The sequence below is a fragment of the Equus caballus genome, chromosome 1 (assembly GCF_041296265.1).
Source record: "Equus caballus isolate H_3958 breed thoroughbred chromosome 1, TB-T2T, whole genome shotgun sequence".
Taxonomy (NCBI): domain Eukaryota; kingdom Metazoa; phylum Chordata; class Mammalia; order Perissodactyla; family Equidae; genus Equus; species Equus caballus.
Window position 1 is genome coordinate 133,081,861 of NC_091684.1, and position 23,024 is coordinate 133,104,884.

General features: G+C 38.0%; 1 protein-coding gene across 2 annotated transcripts in view; it reads right to left on the reverse strand.

Moving 5' to 3' along the window:
* REC114 (REC114 meiotic recombination protein) overlaps positions 1-23,024 on the reverse strand; it is an 88,898-nt gene that overhangs the window by 54,555 nt on the left and 11,319 nt on the right. For both annotated transcript variants that reach the window (XM_023654038.2, XM_023654046.2), the window contains exon 2: positions 10,769-10,858. In XM_023654038.2, coding sequence (XP_023509806.2) covers positions 10,769-10,858 — 90 coding nt within the window. The remainder of the gene's footprint in view (positions 1-10,768; positions 10,859-23,024) is intronic.

A 23,024-nucleotide genomic window follows, 5' to 3' on the forward strand; every position in this document is an offset into this window, starting at 1 on the left:
GAGGATCCCCTCACATGCCTCTCAGACGAGTACTCAGCAGCTTTTCAGGCCAGTAACACATAAGAGCTGAAGTTATTTGGATGTGGGAAAGTACAAAAATACAGCAGCGAAATGCTTAAACCCTTGCTAACCCAACTCTCTCTGAGGAGAGATAACAAAACACAAAAACGTGGTATTAATTGATGCCAATGGTTTTAAATGTGGGAAGGGTGATAATAAAGTTATGAAGAACTTTGTCTTCCTTGATCCTTCCTGAAAAAGTGGCCAAAGAAAAGACTGGTTCTAATTTAAAGAGTTGAACTATGTGAATAACTTGATTTGAAAAGTTTGTGCTCTTTCCTCTCAGAAAATTCTGAAGTTGAGACTGTGATTTGAACAAATATTTTTTAAACCAACTGGGTTAAAATCAGCGTTTGAAGATTCCAGAGTTCACTTAAATAGGAATATAACATTTTCACTGGCAAACAGTAATGCGATTTCTTTTGGAAGACTATTTGGACTGAGTGTGAAAAGGAAAACAAAACAAAGACCATGAACCCCACCATTTCCAGAATGACCCATGTTTGCCCAAAAAAGAGAATTAAAATTATCTCAAGACAATTTAACTTCTGAGTTTCAGACATAATTTTATTTAGGTGAAGACACCTTGGGGGATCAGAACAAACTGAGATAAAAAGGTGTGGCTGGAAATAGAGGCTGAAGTCTCAGGAAACAATTTCCCCACTTGGATATCTTTAGAACCTCGGCTTGAGACTTTGCCTTCTGAGACTTCTGAGTTGAGAAAGGAGATGCTGATAAAAAGGTGGATCGTTATAGTTACTATTATAAACAGATTATGTTTTTAAATTTAAAGAAATATCCCAAAAGGAGTTATGAATTCTACACTTTTAAAAAAGGGTTTGAGATAGAGGAAATGGATGGCAGCCTATTAAAGAGAAAGTACACTATGATTGGAAGCTCCAGCACAAGGAGGGGAAGAGCCCAGTAAAACTGAACAGGCAGCAAAAAAAGTGGGTGGCAGAAGCAATGTTATACTTAAAGGTAACTGGTGAGGGTACAGTAAGGTGCAGAGCTCCATGTCAGAAAAGTCATGCCTTCATGTCCCCACCGTAAAAAGCGCTCACAGCACTCATCCTGCACCTAGCCCAAGCTGAAAGAAGAAACAAGGGTGAAGAAGAAAATGTGTGTCTCTGTGTTGTATGTTTGGAGAGGTATTATAGCTAAAAACAAACAAACAATAATACAACTCAACAACAACACCTTCTCTGCCCCCAAAACCCAATCAGAAAATAGGCAAGGATTTGAATAGACATTTCTCCCAAGAAGATACACAAATGGCTAATAAACATATGAAAAGATGCTTCACTAATCATTAGGGAAATGCAAATCAAAACCACAATAAGATACCACTGCACACCCATTATAATGGCTACGATTAAACAAAAGACAAGAAATAACAAGCATTGGTAAGGATTTGAAAAACTGGAACCCTTGTGCACTGTGCAGCCACTGTGGAAAAAAGTACGGCAGTTTCCCAAAAATTTAAAAACAGAATTACCATAAGATCCAACAATCCCACGTCTGGGTAGATACCCAAAAGAACTGAAAGCAGAGTCTCAGAGACATTTGTACACCCATGTTCACAACAGCATTAATCACAATAGGTAAAAGGTGGAAACAACCCAAGTGTCAACTGACAGATGAATAGATAAACAAAATGTGGTTTATACACAAAATAGAATATTATTCAGCCTTAAAAAGGAAGGAAATTCTGACACATGCTATAACATGGATGAACATTGAGGTCATTATGCTAAATGAAATAAGCCAGTCATAAAAAGACAAATACTGTATGATTCCATGTGTATGAGGTACCTAGAGTAGTCACACTCATAAAGACAGAAAGTAGAATGGTTGTTGCCAGGTGCTGGGCTAGGAAGGGGGCATGGGGAGTTAATTGTTTAATGGATACAGAGTTTTAGTTCTGCAAAATGAAAAGAATTCTGGAGACAGATGGTGGAGATGGCTGGACAACAATGTGAATGTACTTAATATCTCTGAATTGTACACTTGGAAATGGTTAAGATGGTAAGTTTAATGTATATTTTACTATAATTAAAAACAAATTTTAAAAGCCCAAAATAGCCAAGGGAGAATCTGTTCAAAATGCCAAGACTGGAAAGGGGAAGCCAGCTGAGCCTAAGTCCAAGGTAGATAGAGGATGGAGCCAAGGTCTCCCTGTCTTCTTGCTATACCAACCCTTTGAAAGAAATGACAAGAGAATAGAAAGGCCCAGTGGTGGGTCTGCATGGAGCCTTCCGGCAGTGACATCCTCACTTGAATGCAGATGCTAACCGAACAAGCAAAATGGAAACCTGTGGTATTACTGGACACCAAGCTACAGTTTAACCTGAAGCATTAAGTTCCCACAGACTTCAGAGGAAGTGGCAATCAGAGAACTACAAACTTTAAGGGAAATTAAGTTTAAAAAGCTGCCCAGGTCCAAGCAGAAAGCCCAAAGCCTTGTTGACCTATTTGGATTTCTACAAAAACATATCACACAGGGAGCTGTTACCGGGCCCCAGCCATCAGTTTCTCCGAGAGAAATGATTTTGGTTGTGCAGCTTCCATAAAAATTTGATAGTACAAATATAGCACATTTTAATCCATGCCAACAATTGGATTCTCTACTAAAACAAAGTGGACAAAACTTTCCATGTCCATCCGGTCCCGACCTTTTATGGGAAAAATTCTAAAAATATATCACAACCCAGATTAATATGAGGGAAGAGGGTGTAATACCAACATAAATTGGCAATTAAAATATATTATAATCCAAATGTGTTTGCTATTCTATGTGTTGGTTCTTGTGGAATCCAGAAAATACTGTGAATACATTGTATAACTGATGAAAATTATTCTTAGAGGGGTAAAATGTTTCTTAAACACGTATTCTTTTTTATCACACTTATACATGTACATAATTTAAAAAATCAAATACTTCTACAATAAAAATTAACTCAGTAAGAACTGATATTTTAAAAATTTATTACATCAACAGAACTAAAGAAACAAAAAACATCTCGGGGCCGGCTCCGTGGCCGACTGGTTAAGTTCGTGAGCTCTGCTGCGGCGGCCCAGGGTTTGGATCCTGGGTGTGGACATGGCACCGCTCGTCAGACCACGTTGAGGCGGCGTCCCACATCCCACAACTAGAAGGACGTGCAACTAAGATATATAACTGTGTACAGGGTGGGTTTGGGGAGATAAAGCAGAAAAAAAAAAAAGATTGGCAACAGTTGTTAGCCCAGGTGCCAATCTTTGAAAAAAAAAAAAAAAAGAAAAAACGTCTCAATAGATGCAGAAAAAGCATTCAATAAAATTCAACACCTCTTCATGATTAAAACCTCTCAGAATAGAAAGAAACTTCCTCAATATCATAGAGGGTATCTGCAGAAACCCTACAGCTCACATTATACTCATGGGTGAGAAGACCAAATGCTTTCCCCCTAAGATCCAGAACAAGGCAAGGATGTCAATTCTCACTATTTCTACTCAGCATTGTAAAGGATGAACTAGCCAGTGTAATCGAGGGGAAAAGGCTGGGGCGGGTGACGTAGGGACAGTGTATAGATTGTGGAGGAAGAATGTACAACTGTCTATTCACAGACAACAGATCATCTATGTAGAAAATCTTAAAGAATCCACAAAAATCTGTAGAACTAATAAATGAGTTTAGCAAGATCACAGGATACAAGGTCAACATGAAAAACATCAATTGTGTTTTTCCACACTAGCAACAAACAATTAGATGTTGAAATTTATAAAATTATATTTACAATAACATAAAACTATAAAGTACTAGTAGATAAATTTAACTAAATATGTGCAAGACTTATTGTGAAAGCTACAAAACACTGCTGAGAGAAAGTATATAAATGGAATAAACAAAAGATAGAAATAAATGGAGAGTTGTAACATGAATACTCAATATTAAGATGTCAATTCTCCCCAAAATAGGTTATAGATTCAAAGCAAGCCCCAACAAAACCCCAGCAGACTTTTTTGTAGGAAAGTTGAGTCTAAAATTTATACAGAAATGCAAATGACCTAGGATAGCCAAAACAACTTTGACAAAGAACACAGTTGGAGGAATTATACTACTTGATTTCAAAAGATACAACAAAGTTAATGTAATCAATACAGTGTGTTGCTGGAGCAAGGATAAACACATAGGTCAAGAGAAGAGAAAGAGTTTCCAGAAGTAGATCCCTACACACATAGTAAACTGATTTTCAACACAGGTACCAGGGTAATTCAATGAGGAAAAGCTAGTCTTTTCAATAAATGGTGCTGGAACAATTGTTATCTACATACAAAAAAATTAACCCAGACTCTTAACTCTCACCATATATTAAAAATTAACTCAGGACCGGGCCGGTGGCGCAGCTGTTAAGTGCACATGTTCCACTTCGGTGGCCTGGGGTTCATCGGTTCGGATTCCGGGTGCAGACATGGCACCGCTCATCAAGCCGTGCTGTGGCAGGCATCCCACATATAAAGTGGAGGAAGATGGGCACGGATGTTAGCTCAGGGCCAGTCTTCTTCAGCAAAAAGAGGAGGATTGGCAGATGTTAGCTCAGGGCTGAGCTTCCTCAAAAAACAAAAATTAACTCAATGGTTCCAAAAGTAGATTCCCTAAGACCATGACTATATTCCATAATACAGTAAACTTTTTTCAATACCACATTGCTTTAATTGAGGGGAAGAAGGGACTCTATACAAAATAATAACAAATATTAATGTTATTAAGTAATATTAAAAATTTATAATGAACCATATTCCTAAATGTAAGAGCTAAAACTACAGAACTTCTAGAATAAAAGAGAAAAATATCATCGCAATCTTGGAGTAGATAATTTCTTAAGTAGCATACAAAAAGCATAAGCTATAAGAGGAAAAAATTGGACTTCATCAAAATTTTAGGCTTCTGCTCTTCAAAATGAAAGAAATGAAAAGGCAAGCCACAGACTGAGAGAAATATTTGCAGGACACATTTCTGGTAAAAGACCTGTAATCAAGGCCAGCCCTGGTGGCCTAGTGGTTAAGCTCAGCACCCTCTGCTTCAGTCACCTGGGTTCAGTTCCCGGGCATGGACCTACACTGACTTGTCTGTCAGTGGCCATGCTGTCATGGTGGCTCACATACAAAAACAGGAAGACTGGCAATGGATGTTAGCTCAGGGCAAATCTTCCTCAGCAAAAAAAAAAAAAAAAAAAAAAAAAAACCTGTAATCAGAATAAGAACTCTCATGACTCAAATATAATAAGACAACTCAAAAATAGTTAAAAGAGAGCAACATCAGCAGCATGGCTGAGTGAGCTGTTCCCTTAGGTTCTCCCTCCTAAGATACAACAAAAACAACATTCATTAACCAACAGAGGATATACACACCACACAATATATCTGACAGATCCACGCAGCCATCCATGTGAAGGTGGGGGTGCTGGATCCCCAGGGAGGCAGTGGAAGGAGGTAAGCAGACTTCCTCCCCTCCCCAGTGGCAGTAATCTAGGGCACAGGACCTTGCATGGCAGCTGACATGTGACTCTGAGAGGAGAAGGGGGAAAAGGCAGCCGTTAGCAGGAACACTTTCGCTCTCAGAGTTGCTTCCCAGCCTGCAGGAACACTCCACTCTAAGGCAGCTAAGCCACTTTGGGGGTGCCCCCACCAATCCAAACACCAGGGAGTGCAGAGCAGGAGCGCGGGTAGGAAAGAAGGCACCCCCTCCCCCTAATCCTGCCTGGCACACCAGCTCGGCCAGTTGGCCAGGGCAGGGGATCCCCACCAGAGCACCTATGCCTGTGTGTGTGAAGTGGTGGTGACCAGTCACAGACAGCCCAATGAGCACAACTGCCAGGGGTTGTGGTGTTCTTAGAAAAAACAGCTCCTGCTCTCCCCCAGTGGTGGCAGGTGGAATCTGTGACCAGATACTACCACCATGTGATGGCAAAGGTCCACCCCACCAAACAGCACGAAGAAATACATTAACACTTCAGACCAGAAGGAAAATGACAAGTATCCAGAAACCAATCCTGAAGTCACAGACACTTACAATCTAAATGACAGAGAATTCAAAATAGTTATCATAAAGAAACTCAACAAGATACAAGAAAACTCAGACAGACAGTTCAATGAACTCAGGAATAAAATTAATGACCAGAGGAAATTCATCACAAAAGAGATTGAAACTCTAAAAAAAACCAAACACAAACGTTGGAGATAAAGAACACAAATGAATGAGATTTAAAAAAAAATCAGGGGGCCAGTCCAGTGGCATAGTGGTTAAGTTCACAGCTCCACTTCAGCGGCCCGGGGTTCACAGGTTCAGATCCCAGACACAGACCTTCACCACTCATCAAGCCACACTGTGGCGGTATCCCACATAAAACAGAGGAAGACTGGCACAGATGTTAGTTCAGTGACAATCTTCATCAAGCAAAAAGAGGAAGATTGGCAACAGATGTTAGCTCAGGGCCAACCTTCCTCATGCACAGACAAAAAATCTGGAATCCTTAAATAACAGTGCTGACATTATGGAGAACAGAATTAGTAAGTCAGAGGACAGAAATATAGAAATGCTTCAGGGAGAGGAGGAGAGACAACTAAGACTAAAAAGAAATGAAGAAATTCTCCATGAAATATCTGACTCAATTAGGAAATGCAACATAAGGATTACAGGTATTCCAGAGGAAGAAGAGAGGGAGAAAGAAGCAGAAAGCTTGTTGAAAGAAATAACAGCTGAGAATTCCCTAAATCTGGGGAAAGAGCTAGAATTACATGTAAATGAAGCTAATAGAACCCCTAATTACATCAATGTAAAACGTCCTTCTCCTAGGGATACATTAGTAAAACTGGCAAAAGTCAATGACAAAGAAAAAATATTACAGGCAGCAAGGCAGAAGAAAAGACCTACAAAGGGACCCCTATCAGGCTTTCAGTAGATTTCTCAGCAGAAACCTTAATATAGGTTAAAGGAGAGAGTGGAATGATATATGCAAAATACTGAAAAAACTTTCAGCCAAGAATACTCTATCCAGCAAAACTATCCTTCAGATATGATGGAAAAATAAAAATTTTCCAAGACAGACAAAAGCTGAGGGAGTTCATCACCACAAGAGCCCCCGCCAAAAGAAATGATCAAGAAGGCCCTCATATCTGGAAAAAAAAAGAAAAAAGAAAGGGTTGACAAAGCCTTGAACAAGGAGATAGACACAGTCAGAAAATTGCAGCTCTCTATCAAAACAGATTAGCAAACACTTATTTATAACATTAAAGATAGAGGGAAGGAAAGCATCAAAAATAGCTATAATCAGGGGCTTGCCTGGTGGCATAGCCATTAAGTTTGTGTGTTCCACTTCAGTGGCCTGAGATTCGGTGGTTTGGATCCTGGGTGCAGACCTACGCACCACTTATCAAGCCACGCTGTGGCAGGCGTCCCATGTATAAAATAGAGAAAGATGGGCATGGATGTTAGAGTCAATCTTCTTCAGCAAAAAGAGGAGGATTGGTGGCAGATGTTAGTTTGGGGCTAATCTTCCTCAAAAAATAGAAATAAATAAATAGGGGCCGGCGCCATGGCCGAGTGGTTGGGTTTGCACACTCTGCTTCAGCAGCCCAGGGTTTCACCAGTTCGGATCCTGGGCACGGACATGGCACCACTCATCGGGCCATGCTGGGGCAGCATCCCATATGCTGCGGCTAGAAGGACCCACAACTAAAAATACACAACTATGTACTGGAGGGGTTTGGGGAGAAAAAGGAAAAAATAAAATCTTAAATAAATAAAATTTAAAAAAATAGCTATAAATCACTTCATTTTAATCACAAACTCACAACACAAAATGGAATAAGTTGTGACAACAATAACTTAGATGGGGAAGAGGAAAGGGAATGAACCTGCTTAGACTAAGGAAATAACAGGCTATCAGAAAATGGACCATCTCATCTATGAGATCTTTTATACAAACCTCATGGTAATCACTAAACAAAAAATCCCAACAGAGACATAAATGATAAAGAGAAAACTGAGAAAACCATCATAGAAAATCACAAACTGAACTGGCAGTCAGAAATACATGGGATGAGAAACAAGGGAAATACAGAGTAACCGGAAAACAAGTGATAAAATGGCAGCATTAAACCCTCATATATCAATAATCACTCTAAATGTAAATGTACTGAATTCTCCAATCAAAAGACACAGAGTGGCTGGACGGATTAGAAAACAAGACCCAACAATACGTTGCCTCCAGGAAACACATCTCAGCTCTAAAGACAAACACAGGCTCAGAATGAAGGGATGGAAGACAATACTCCAAGCAAATGGCAAACAAAAGAAAGCAGGTGTTGCCATACTTATATCAGACAAAGCAGACTTCAAAATAAAAGAGGTAATGAGAGACAAAGAGGGGCAGTTTATAATGATAAAAGGGACACTCCATCAAGAGGACATAATACTTATAAATATATATGCACCTAACACAAGAGCACCAAAGTACATAAAGCAACTATGAACAGACCTAAAAGGAGAAATTAACAGCAAGAAAAATGGTTAAAAGATATGAAGAGACCCTTCACCAGTGAGGTATACAAATGGGAAATAAACATATGAAAAGATGTTCAATATCATTAGTCATTAAGGGAATGCAAATTAAACCACCATGAAATACCACTACACACCCACTAGAATAGTTAAACTTAAAAAGACTGACAATACCAAATGTTGGTGAGGATGTGGAACAACTGGAACCCTCACACATTGCTTGTGGGAATGCAACTTTGGAAAACAATTTTTCAGTTTCTTATAAAGTTAAACATAGATTTCCCATATGACCCAGCAACAGGTCCTCTCTAGGGAATTTACCAAAGAAAAATGAAAATACATGTACATACAAGGGCTTGTATACAAATGTCTATAACAGCATCATTCATAACAGCCAAAAAAAGGAAACAACCCGAATGTCTATCAAAAGTTGAATGGATAAGCAAATTAGGTTTATCCATAAAATGGAGTACTATTCAGTAGTAAAAAGGAATGAACAATACAGATGAATCTCGAAAGCATTATGCTAAGTGGAAGAAGCCAGACACAAAAGACCGCCTATTACATGACTTCATTTATAAGAAATGCTAGAAAAGGCAAAACTATGGTGACAGAAAGCAGATCAGTGGTTTGCTAGGTGCCAATGACGGGCAGACCGACTGACTGCAAAGGGGCATAGGGAAACTTTTTGGGTTTATTGAAATGTTCTATATCATGATTGTCGTGGTGGTTATATGAGTACATACATTTATCAAAATACATCAAATCAAACACTTAAAATTAGTGAATTTTATTTTACGTAAATTATACCTCAATAAGGTGATTTAAAAAAATTTTTAAAGATTTAAAAAAAATTCAATATCTAAGTTATATACATATATAACATGTACAAATTATAGTTACCTTTATATTTCTCAGTAGTGGGTGTCTTGGAATTTGATAAACTTAGTTTGGTAAATGCAGTGCAAAAATCATCCCATGTATGATACAAAGAAACCTCCACCAGTTTGTAACAACATTTACCAACTGGGGCAAACTGATGGCACAAAGACTAAGCACAGTGGCCCCCTATGTCTGAGGAAGCCAAACTGCATAAATGTCACCATTCAGCAAAGACTCACAATACTGACAGGGAGAACTAGCTGTGTGCTAGGTATCCCTTAGTCCACTGTCTGGAATATTCTTCATTTGCAGGTGAAGAAGAAATCTCATCTCTTGCAACTGATACAAGCCCTAACAGTACAACTCATGCTGCAGTTTTAAAAGTCACGAGGAACACAAAGATGACTTTGCAGGTTACCTCACACTCAAAGATAAGGCTACATTCCACTTAAACGGAGAGATGAATCATCACAATGTAAAACTGTGAGATGCTGCCATCATACTATAATAGAATATGTAAGGGATTCACCAAAAATTCATGTCTTTTGAATATATGTGACCTTCTATTGCTGTTTCTCCCCATTAGAATGATGAAACTCCATAATGACAGGGATTTTTGTCTTTGCTGTTCACTGCTATATTCCTAGCACCTAGAACAATGCCAAGCATATAGTAATTGCTCAATAAATATTTGTTAAATTAATAAATTATGCCCTCATAGATATTCAGTAAATATTTGTACAAGTTTACTATGTCTATGTAGATATTATTCACAGCTAAATGATGTAATACTCTTCCATTACATTTACTTTCCTGTATTCAGAATAAAGAACAAATGCATCTCTATAAAATTAGGGTTTTAGAGAGGGCTATATCAATAAAACCACGTGTCAAGTTCTCTTTCAGCTATTTCCTTAAACCTATTCTTCTGGATATGCTCTTTCTTCTGGATACACTATCTGGAAAACCCTCCACACATTTCTCTATAAATCTGGCCTGTCTTCAGCCTCATCTCCCCAGTTAAGAATCCTTTATAATACCAGTTAATCTCGACCATTTGATCCACTTTGACTTCCAACAAAACTCTAAATCCCTTTAGGGCAGGCAATATTCAGTACGTTTTTGTATTTCCTACTGTTAAAGAACATTTGATAAATGTTTAATTTGTTGAATGTGATGAATTTTAGTGGGACTGAAGAAGCTCGAGGATACAAAACTTAATGTAAAGCTATGAAAATAAAGAAATATATTTTCATATTAAACTATATGCATAAAACTTACCAGTAGTGTCTGTCCTTGGGAAATGAAGAAATGACCTGATATAACTATGGTGAGAACAAGATAACCAGATTCTTCATTGGACTCAAAAACCTTGAAAAAGAGAGACAGGGAAATATGCATAAGACAATAAATTTCTGTGATACTAATAAACTTATAATACTGATAAGCAAAGTATTTTCTTACATTGATCTTCCTGTTCCAAATTTTCTCTTTCCTTTCATTTAATCTGTAATGATTCCCTTACAGTTTCAAGTGTCTCTTCATAGAAGGCTAACAGACAAGCTTTTTAAAAATATAATTAAATATAAAAAAATATAATTAAAACTGATGTTTTGAAACAAAAGAATACCAGATTAAGAATCAACACATGTGGGGTCTGAGCCAACCACTTTTCAGTTATGTTTTAATAAATCACTAATTCTCTCTGAGCCTCAATTTCCTTTCTGTAAGATGGGGATAATGCCTTACAGGGTTGCTATGAGACTTCAGAGTCCTAATTTCTTCAGTTATATAATCCATTTTCATAACCCCTCAAAACCTGCTACTTTTCTTTGCATGAGCTCTAATTTGTCAATGTTATTCCTAAAATATGGTGCCCCAAACTGACCATAACGCTCTTTGTGTGGTCTAATTACCTCCTGCTGCTTGTAGTAGTGGAGCCCATGATCACATTAACCTTTTGAGGAGGTAGTCCAATCGAAGAGTTTGGTCTTATATCAATAAAACCTCCTGAAACTTCATCATCTATGTTGGTAAATCATACTTTTGCTTTCTTCATCTCAACCTAAATGTAAGACCTTGGACTTACCCCATTATATTTTACCTTGTTAGATATGGTCTATAGCTGTGGAGAGGAGTTGAGGCAATTAAACCAAAACGTCAGGGAGCACATGACTAATAGATAATTAGAGCGGGATTTGGGTCTTAAGCGACTACCCTGTATAGGTAGCTTTAATATCATTAATAAACACTGTAAGGTAAACATGCTTGTATAAATAAGACGAAATTATAGACTCACCTTAATGTTCAAAGCTCAAAATAATTTACACTTACCTAACTCAACTTAAGTACATTTTTACAAGGCTACTGCACTCTATTGAGAAATAACGTTCTTATAGTTTCATATGTGGAGTTTAGAGCTTTAATGCTATATTTAAACTCAAGATTTCCTATTGAGTTTTCTCTAATTCACTTTAAATTCCTTAAACTTAAAAATTGAACAACATTTTAGATATCAAGGGGGGCATGATAAGCCCTGCACTATTTCCTTCGGTGGTGGTATTCTGCCTTTTTCCCAGTATTAGGAAGTCAGTTGTTTGTACAACACTCTTCCCACTACAGTTTAATGAACCACCTAAAACCACAAGCACAGTCAGGAGTCAAGCACAGCTTTGGAAACTAGAATCTGGTCAGCAAATTCTTTGGAAGGCAGTATGTTAACATATCAACTTTGGAAATATAACATATATCCAAAAAAGTGTCCAAAACATAAATGTACATCTCAATGAACAATAATAAAGCAAACACACAATCACTACCCAGGCAAAGAAACAGAACATTATCAGCCTTCCAGTAGGTACCCTAGTGCTGTCTCCCAATCACTACCTGCTTCCTTCCCCCTGACCTCTAACACCATAGTTTAGTTTTATTTACATGAATGGAATCATACATAAAGAATTATTTTATGTGTAGCTTCATCAATGTTGCTGAATGTACCTGAGTTCATTCATTTTCATTACTGTAGAATACCATTCTATGATTATACTGCAATTTATTTTTTCATTCTTTTCTTGGTAAATATTGTTTTCCATTTTAGGTTTACCACAAATAATTCTATTATGAACATTCTTATATACATCTCTTGTTGGATAGAAATACACATTATGGAGATGCCAATTCTTCACAAATTATTTTATAATTTTTTTCAAGCGATGGCTAATGACTTTCAGGAGCGTCCCAGTAGAATTCTCCCCTGCCCTCTAAACTGTTACATCCAATTGCCCACTCAATATCTCCACTTAAAGGTCTAATAGTGGCACCAGCCCAGCGGCGCAGCGGTTAAGTTTGCACGTTCCGCTTCTCCGTGGCCTGGGGTTCGCCGGTTCAGATCCCAGGTGTGGACATGGCACTGCTTGGCAAAAGCCATGCTGTGGTAGGTGTCCCATGTATAAAGTACAGGAAGATGGGCGTGGATGTCAGCTCAGGGCCAGTCTTCTTCAGCAAAAAGAGGAGGATTGGCAGTAGTTAGCTCAGGGCTAATCTTCCTCAAAACAAAAACAAAAACCAAAACCTAATAGTCATCTCAAAATTAACAGCCCCTAACTTAAGTCCTAGCCTTTCCATTCATTCATTTATTTATTCATTCAATATTTACAAAGTGTTGAGCAAGTGGCTTCTGTTGTCTATGACCAGGAGTATCAGTCTAAACATTTCTGCCCACTGCTACTTGGTACTGGAGTCACCACGCGACACAGTCAAACACTGGATGGAACAGTGCTTTACTCATATAGAGGAGACACAGAGCAAGATTAGCATCATTAGTGGGGCTGGTTTCCCCTTGGCCAGCAGGTCCCTCTAAGCAGCTGACACAGGGTAGTTGCCTGCACTCACCCCTCTCGTGCTGCAGCAGAAGGACCCTGTCCCCTCCCCTAAGGGGACAGATAGAGCAGTGGAGTTGGCCAGGTGCCATAGGATGCTTAAGCAGAACAAAGGAGCACAGGCTGTAAGGACTCTTTATCTCTTGGTAAGGAAGCGCTCCAGGCCCAACCCCCATTCTTTCGTGGCCAAGAGGGGGTTGAAAGACTGCATGCACAAGACAGCCTTTCCCAACACAAAGCACCTACCATGTGCTAGGCTGTTGTGGACAATTGACTTCCATAGTTTTTCCATGTCAGAGTATAATTCTGCCCTTCCATTTCCTTAGGCCCATATTGTGGAATCATTCTTGAATCCTCTCCTTTTCTCACACCCAGATCCAATTCATCAGCAAATCCTTCATGTCTACCTTCAAAATATCCAGAATCCAACCACTTCTCACAGGCGTGGGCTGACTTACCATCATCTCTAATAGATTATAATAACCTCCCAGCTGTCTTTCTCATTTCTATTCTTGCTCCCCCTTTCCAACAGTTTATTCTCAATACAGTAGCCAGAGTGATCTTTTTTTTTAAGATTGGTACCTGAGCCAACATCTATTGCCAATCTTCTTTTTTTCTTCTTCTTCTTCTCCCCAAAGTGCCCCAAGTACATAGTTGCACCCAGGATATGAATCAGCAAAACCCTGGGCCGCCAAAGTGGAGTGTGCAAACTTAACCACTTGGCCACGGGGCTGGCCCCCAGAGTGATCTTTTTAAAACCTAAGTCAGATCACGTCCTTTCCAGCTCAAAGCCCAGCAGTAGCTTTCCATCTCACCCAGAGACTCATGTACAGCACTCCACAATCTAGCCCTCCATTGCCTGTCTGCTCTCACAGCCCTCTCTGCACTCTGCTCTAGCCACGCTGGCCTCCTCGCTGCTCCTTGAAACTATTAGGCATATTCACGATTATAAACCATTATAAACAATTGTTGTTCAATCTGGAATTCTCTTCTCCTAGATATCCACATGACTCACTCCATCTTCTTCAGATCTTTGCTTAAATGTCATCTTTTCAGGTATAACCTTTCCTGACCATCCTAATGAAAACCGCCACCAACTCTCCCCGTTACCCAAACTAGATCACTCCTATTCCCTTCTCCAGTTTTGTTTTTCTCCATAGCTCTTACCACTTTTGTTACTTGGTATTTACTTACTTATCTGTCTACCTGTCTTCTTTAAAAGATAATTGACAAAGGGGATTACAAGCAATACTCAATTAATCCAAAAGGCAGCAGAATAAGAATAAAAAGGGAACAAAGAAAGATGAGACAAATACAAAACAAATAGGAAAATTATAGACTTAAACCCAACCCTATTAATGATTGCATTAAACATCCCCATGAAAAGCAATCTGACAATAGGTTAAAAAGACAAGATACAACTATATGCTGCCTACAAGAAATATACTTTAAATATAAAAACATGAACAAGTTAAAAACAAAAGGGTGGTAAAAATGTAGACCATGCTATTAATAATCAAAAGAAAGCTGGAGAAGCTATATTAGAATTAGGCAAGAGTATCAAAAGGTATAAAGAAGATCATTTCATAATGATAAAGGGGTCAATTAACCAAGAGACATAATTATCCAAAACATTTATGCCCCAATAACAGAGCTTAAAAATATATGAAGCAGGGGCCGGCCCAGTGGCATAGCAGTTAAGTGCGCATGTTCCGCTTTGGCGGCCTGGGGTTCGCTGGTTTGGATGCCAGGTGCAGACATGGCACTGCTTGGCACGCCATGCTGGGTAGGCATCCCACATATAGAGGAAGATGGGCATGAATGTTAGCTAAGGGCCAGTCTTTCTCAGCAAAAAGAGGAGGATTGTCAACAGATGTTAGCTCAGGGCTAATCTTCTTCTTCAAAAAAAAAATATATACATGAAACAATAACTGACAGAACTGTAAGGAGAAATAGACAAATCCACAATTATAGTCAGAGATTTGAATACTCTTCTCTCGAATGCAAACTGGTGCAGCCACCATAGAAAACAGTATGGAGATTTCTCAAAAAATTAAAAACAGAACTACCATACAACCCAGCTATCCCACTACTGGGTATTTAGCCAACGAATTTGAAATCAACAATTCAAAGAGACTTATGCACCCCTATGTTCATTGCAGCATTATTCACTATAGCCAAGAAGTGGAAGCAAGCCAAGGGCCCATCAACTGATGACTGGATAAAGAAGATCTGGTGTATACACACATGGAACACTATTAAGCCATAAAAAAGACAAAATTGTTCCAATTGCAACAACATGGATGGACCTTGAGGGTATTATGTTAATTGAATTAAGCCAGACAGAGAAAGACAAACACCATGTGATTTCACTCATATGTGGAAGATAAACACACGGACAAAGAGAACAGTTTAGTGGTTACCAGAGGAGAAGAGGGTTGGGTTGGTGGGCACAAGGGGTAAAGGGGCATATTTATATGGTGACTAAAAACTAATAATGTACAACTGAAGTTTCACAATGTTATAAACTATTATGACCTCAATAAAAAAATCAATTAAAAAGAAAAGAAAATGGAAGAGACAAGCCACAGACTGGGAAAAAATAACTGCAGATCACATATCTGATAAAAGAGTTAATTCAGAATATATAAAGAACTCATGCAACTCAATAATAAAACAAAACAACCCAATTTTTTAAAATGGGCAAAAGATTTGGACACTTCAAAAAAAAGTATGACTAGAAAATTAAGGACAAGAAAAGATCCTCAACAGCATTAGTCATTAGGGAAGTGCAAATTAAAACCACAAGAAACCACTTTACACTCACTAGAATGATTATAATCCAAAAGACTGACAATCAAGTGCAAGCAAGGATATGGAGAAACAGGAACCCTTATATAATGCTGGTGGGAATGTAAATGGTAGAATCATCTCAGAAAATGGTTTGGCAGTTTCTTAAAACATTAAACATAGACTTACACATGACCCAGCAATCCCACTCCTAGACATCTCTATCCAAGAGAAAGGACAACATACGTCCATATAAAGTCCTGGACATAAATGGTCATAGCTGCATATTTCATAATAGCCCCAAACTGGAAACACTCAAATGTCCATCAACTGATGAATGGGTAAACAAAATGTGGTATACCCAAACAAAGGAATATCATCATTCAGCAATAAAAGAGAAAGCACTACTGACATGATATGAACGTCAAAAACATTAGGCTAAGTGAAAGAAGCCGGACACAAAAGACTACATATCGAACAATTCCATTTATATGAAATTTCTAGAAAAGGCAAAACTACAGAGACAGAAAGATGATCAGTAGTTGCCTGGGCCTGGAAGTGGGGAGTGACTACACATGGCCACAAGGGAATTTTTTGGATGATGAAAATGTTCTATAACTTGGATTGTGGTGATGGTTGCACAGTTGTATAAATTTATTAAAATTCCTCTAATGATACACTTTAAAATGAGTGAATTTAATGGAATGTAAATAATACTTCAATAAAGCTGTATAAAAATTTAAAAAATAGAAAAACAAAAACCCCAAAACATCTAAGTTAAAGAAGCCAGTTACAGAGGACCAGATATTGTGTGATTCTATTGTATGAAACATTCAGATAGGCAAATCTATGGAGACAGGAAGTAGATTACTGGTTGCCTAGGGATGAGAGAGGGACGGAGGGATTGGGGGTTAACAGCTAAGAGGTGCAGGGTTTCTCTGTGGCATAATGAAAATATTCTAAAATTGATTATAGTGATGGTTGCACAACTCTGAATATACTAAAAGGTCCTAAATTGTACACTTTAAAAAAAAAATCCCCCCTCAATAACTGATAGAACTACATAGAAAAATCAGCACATATACAGTAGACTTGAACAACACTATCGACCAACATGACCTGATTGACATTTACAGAATACTCCATCCAAAACCAGCAAAATACACATTCTTCTCGTGTACACAGAGCACTTACCAAGACACACCACATTCTGGGCTATAACACAAGTCTCAGTAAATTTAAAAGTATGTTCTCTGAGCATAAATTAGAAATCAATAACGGAAAGATCTCTGAAAAAATGCCCAAATATTTTGAAACTACTTCTACTCAACATTGTACTGGAGGTTCCAACCATTTTAATCAGGCAAGAAAAAGAAAGAAAAAGCACCCAGGTTGGAAAGGAAGAAGCAAAACTGTCAATTCACAGACAATATGATCATGATATGTAGAAAATCCAATTAACCTTCTCAGAATAAATTAATTTTAGAAAGGTTGTAGAATACAAGATCCACAAACGAAAACTAAATTATACATGATAGTAAAAAACAATTGGAATTTTATTTTATTTATTTTATTTAATTTATTTTTTTTGAGGAAGATTAGCCCTCAGCTAACTACCGCCAATCCTCCTCTTTTTGCTGAGGAAGACTGGCCCTGAGCTAACATCGGTGCCCATCTTCCTCCACTCTATATGTGGCACGCCTACCACAGCATGGCTTGCCAAGCAGTGCCATGTCTGCACCCGGGATCTGAACCAGAAAACCCTGGGCCGCCGAGAAGTGAAACGTGTGAACTTAACCGCTGCACCACCAGGCCAGCCTGGAATTTTACATTTTAAAAACATCAAAATTTACAATAGCATCAAAAAATACGAAATGGGGTAAATATGACAAAAGAAAGAAAAGATCTGCACACTGAAAATTGACAGAAATTTAAGAACACGTAAATATAGGGAGAGATATACTTTGTTCATGGATAAGAAGATTTAATATTAAGATGCTGAGGTAGGCAGAATAACGGTCCTCCAAAGATGTCCATGTCCTAAAATTCATATGGGAATGCAAGGATGCAAAGAAAAAATCTTAAACCAAGCATTTAAGTCAGTCAGTTAGCATTAACGAAGTACCCACTATATTCTGATCTTTCTTATAAATATTTGGGAAAAAAAAGACATAGAAAGGAATGTCCCCAACCCTGAGCATCATTCGTTCATTTGTTTATTCAACACATATTTATTGAGCACCTACTAGATGCCAACCATTATTCTAGATGGGATACATCATTAAACAAAACAAAGATTCCTGCCCTCACAGAGCCAACACGGGATGGGGATGCAGAACAAGGGTACAGCAGATAATACATTTAATTAGTGGCATACTCAAGATGGGATGGTGGGATCAGTCAGCCCTCGTGCAGGCAATAAGGGAATGCTTTGTAGAGAATTCATAAAAAATAGTCAAACTGACTAAAAAGCAGTTTGCTTTTTATTACCACCATGTGCCAGCAATTCTAATCAAAGGCACTGATAAAATACTCTCCCCTGAAAAAAACTTTTTTTGGTCTAAGTTCTAAACAATTGCCACAGTTACTGCTGAGTTTAAATAATACGTACATAAGCTTCTATTTAATAAACTTTATTTTCTACATAGACGTCCATTTGGAAAACTCCCAGTTATAAAGTTGGCCTGCATACATGCAGACTTAACCACACACACTTGTTTCAGGAGTAGCTCACAATGCTTTGATATACTTCGGCTTGCTTAGCACAGAGTTGTTGTCTCCAACCCTTTCCTAGGACGCAGGTCGCTTCAATCCTGTGGTACTACATTCTTCTGCACTTAAACCACAGATTCAAAATAAACAATGATAGCACAGGGATTGTAAAGATCAAGAAACAGAACTTGAATTACTCCAATGCTGTCATCATATGGGCTCTTACGGTATTTATATTTGCATTTAAAATTTTAAACAATGAAACAGACTGCAAGCAACAAGATGGAACATTTTGTTTGGTAAGTGCAAATTTTAGTTCACACTCAACATTTTACTAAATTTGAATAATACTTTTAACACTGACATTTATTCTTTTTAAAGTGTTAAATGTTTCCAAACTAAGGAAGAAAAAGAGAGTAAAACATATCAGCAATTTTATCAGCAGTTGCCTAAATTGTACTTTGGAGATTTTGAGTTTTATTTTTTTTTAAATCACTTATTAGTTAGTGGGCAATTAATTACATAAAGTATCAGCCTGTAACCAAAGTTCAAACAGTTAACTAGATATAACAACAACTAGCTAAATAGTTGTGCTTTTTTCCTGCCTTCTATATTGCTTATTTCATTTTTCTTATTTATTTTACTGGCATGATTATAATAAGGAAGCTCAAAAGAATTTTCACTGTCTGCATAATAAGTGAATAATTTCATTTATGAAATGTGAAAATACTTTCATCATTTAGGGGAGGAGAGGAAAGTGTTAAAAAATTATCCATTCTGGTGTCATTATGTTTAGTGATGTGTCTAGAACATCTAAGTAATTATCTAGTATATAAGAAGGTGCTAGGAGCTGGGGAAAAATAAAGCAGGGGAAGGGCAATGGGAGCGTGAAGACAGGGCATAAAAGTTACAATATGAATAGGGTGGTCAGGGTAGGCATCACTGAGAAGGTGAGGCTTGAGCAAAGACTTGAAGGCGTGAGAGGGTTAACCAGCTATCTGGGAATTCCACACTGACTATTTTTCAGATATTTGTTGCAATCCTCCACCTAAAAGGTCTTTATAGCATGCTCATACAGTTTGAAAATGTCTAATTTAAGACTTCCAAGGGCTTCAGGAAAAATGGTAGTTTGATTGCATCCCTGCAGTCTTCCCTTCCCAAATCCAATCCAAATACCAATTACCTTCTCTTGAGTACTTATTAAAATCAATATCCAAGTGCGCCAGAAGGGTGGGTTGAAGTCTTAGGATCCAGATAAAGAGAGCTGGTATGTTTTCCCCCTACTGGAGAAAGGAGGCCCTAGCGTGAGCAAGGAGCCCCAGGGCAAAAATAGGAATGCTACAGTTTTGGGGAGGGAGCTATAGAAATTGGTGGGTTGCCAAGAGAACCAGCCTGTGTGTTCTGAAATTCCTACTGGTCTCCTAGCCTCCAAGGAGTCACACTGGAGCTGCACAACTTACTCAGCTGAGTCCTTCCTACTCCTCCACGGTAGGCCCAGAGGACTGAGCCATGCACCTCCCAACACTCACCACTTAACAGTATGTGTCCACCATTCGACTTCAGCGCCAAGGGTAGAAAGAGGCATAAGTTAAATACAGGAAAATGACTACATACCCAATGGGCTAAAGCCATGAAGAACAAACAGAAAACCCAGAACAGGTGGCTCCTAGTGGAACAAAACTGCTGGAGGAGAGCAACAACAGCTTGAACGAAAAAATAATAATTAGTATTATTAAAAACACTTAAGGAGAGTCTTGGAGCTAAAAACAAGCTTTATAAATATAAACATTCAATAGCTTAATTGAACAATGGGATGGACACTGTTAAGACCAAATTAACAGTGTGAACGATCAAGTTGGAAAAATATTCAGACATACAGAACAAAACTCCAAAGAGGAAGAAATCATGTGTAGTACAAGACAATGTGCAGCAAAGACTCAGATCCAGGAGAACAAATGTTAATGACAGGAGCTAAAGTGGAAGGGGAAAAACAGACCGAGAAAAGGCAATGATTACACAAATAATAGAAGAAATATCCCACAACTGCAGAAAGACATGATACAGAAGATGGTTCAAGTTTCAGGCATTGATGGCGGGAAAATAAAGGTCAACAACTAGACGCATCCTGATAAAATTTCTAAATTGAAAGAAGAAGATCTTAAACGGTCTCAATGTTTTAAAAAAAAAGGCATTCTCTAACACTGGAGGATTCTAGAGAACTTTTTTTAGTAAGAGGTAAATGAAGGGAAAGAATCACACATTATCCTACCTCTCCTATACAAACCAACCACCGGGTAAACTATAATGGATACGAGGAAGTTTCTCTTTAAAAAAAATTCCAGATAATAAACGAAGGAAAAAAGATAAAATTAGAGTAGAAACATTTTGCAATTCCTAATTAATTAATAGCTCTAGGCCTTGCGCATCAATAGCTGCAACATCACAAAGAGAGAGATAAACAGGCATTACATAACTTCTAACGAGAAGAAAACCAAAACACCTGTTAAGCAGTCTTGCAAAAGATCAAATAAAATAAAACAACCTGAACTTGATGAAGCCTCTAGATTCAACTATCAATTCACAAGAAATACTGAAGATGAAGGATCACATTAGTTGTACCACAGAGATGCAGTCAGCAAAATCCATAGTGTCAGAAACTCTGTAGAACTCGGTTTCTTCAACAAATAAATTGCAAGGAAGGGAGAGAGGTGGGATCAGAGAAACATATGGAGGAGAAACCTAAAGATTAAGATATACCGAAAACAATGTATGGTCCTGTTTAAAAGAATTATGACACTTATGAGACTATTAGAAAATTGAGTACTATTTAATAATATTAAGGAATTGTTTTGTAGGGTAAAAATTGTAGTATGATTATTTTTTTTAAAGTCCTTATCTTTTAGAGATATGAACTGAAATAATTATGATGAAATGGTATGATGTCAGAGATGTGCTCCAAAATAACACAATGGATGTGGATAGAGCACAGAAGAAACCAGACTGGCCATGAGTTGATAATTGTTGGAGCTGGGTGATACGTACACGTGGGTTTACTATACTATTCTGTCTACCTTCGATTATGCTTGAAATTCTTTATAATAAAAAGTTTTACAAGAGGCTTCCATGTCCTTTGTTGAGTAGGTAGAAGCAAGGTTAAGGAAGGCATTCAGCTACTACAAAGGACAAGGATACTACACGTAATGTCCTAACTCTACAGAGAGATTCCAAATATCATAATGCCTAACATAATCCAGGTATCTGAGGAAAAAAAATTACTTAATTCTGGCTCTTCGGAAATATTTTTAATGGAGTGATAATTTAGCATTTTACTGACTGTTCACATTAGCACAATACGAAAAGCTTAAAGAAAAATGTTATCTCTAATGACCAAGTCATCACAGAAAAAGACAGTAATTTTCAGGTGTCAGAACATATCACATTCACATCTTCTCTTAATTCTAGTTGCTAGCCTAAATGTGACTTAAGATTTACATCATCAAAACAGTATTATGGTACTGGCATAAAACAGACACATAGACCAGTAAAACAGAATAGAGAACCCAGAAATAAACCCATGTATAAACAGTCAACTAAAATCTGACAAGGGAGCCAAGAATACTGAATGGAGAAAAGACAGTCTCTTCCATAATGGTGCTGGGAAAAGCGGATTTCACATGCAAAAGAATGAAACTAGACACCTACCTTACACCACTAACAAAAAAATAGCTCAAAATGGATTAAAGACTTAAATGTAAGACGTGTGTGGGAGATCAGAATTGGCTACTCCAAATGTGTCTCTTGGCTTATTTCTAGGAACGAAAGACTTTAAAGAAACTTTGGCCTTCCCCCTAACTGCCTAAAAGAATTTAAGATAGAAGGCCTGTTCCTAGGACAGGCCGTCCCCATAGATAACTCTGGGTATCAGTAGACTGTGAGAGTCCTTGCTAAGCCCATTCTTACCAAAGTTCTGTCTACCAAACATTTGCTTTCCCATCTCCATGTGAATTGCCTTCCTCCCCTTTGAAGCCCCAAACCACTACCCCAACATCCTCCTTTGTCTTTAGCTGAAGATGGTATTTATGGTGGGGCCTTTGGCCATTCTGGCAAGTTACTTGGCTTTCCTGGGTTTCTCCCATGTATACATGTTATTAAACTGT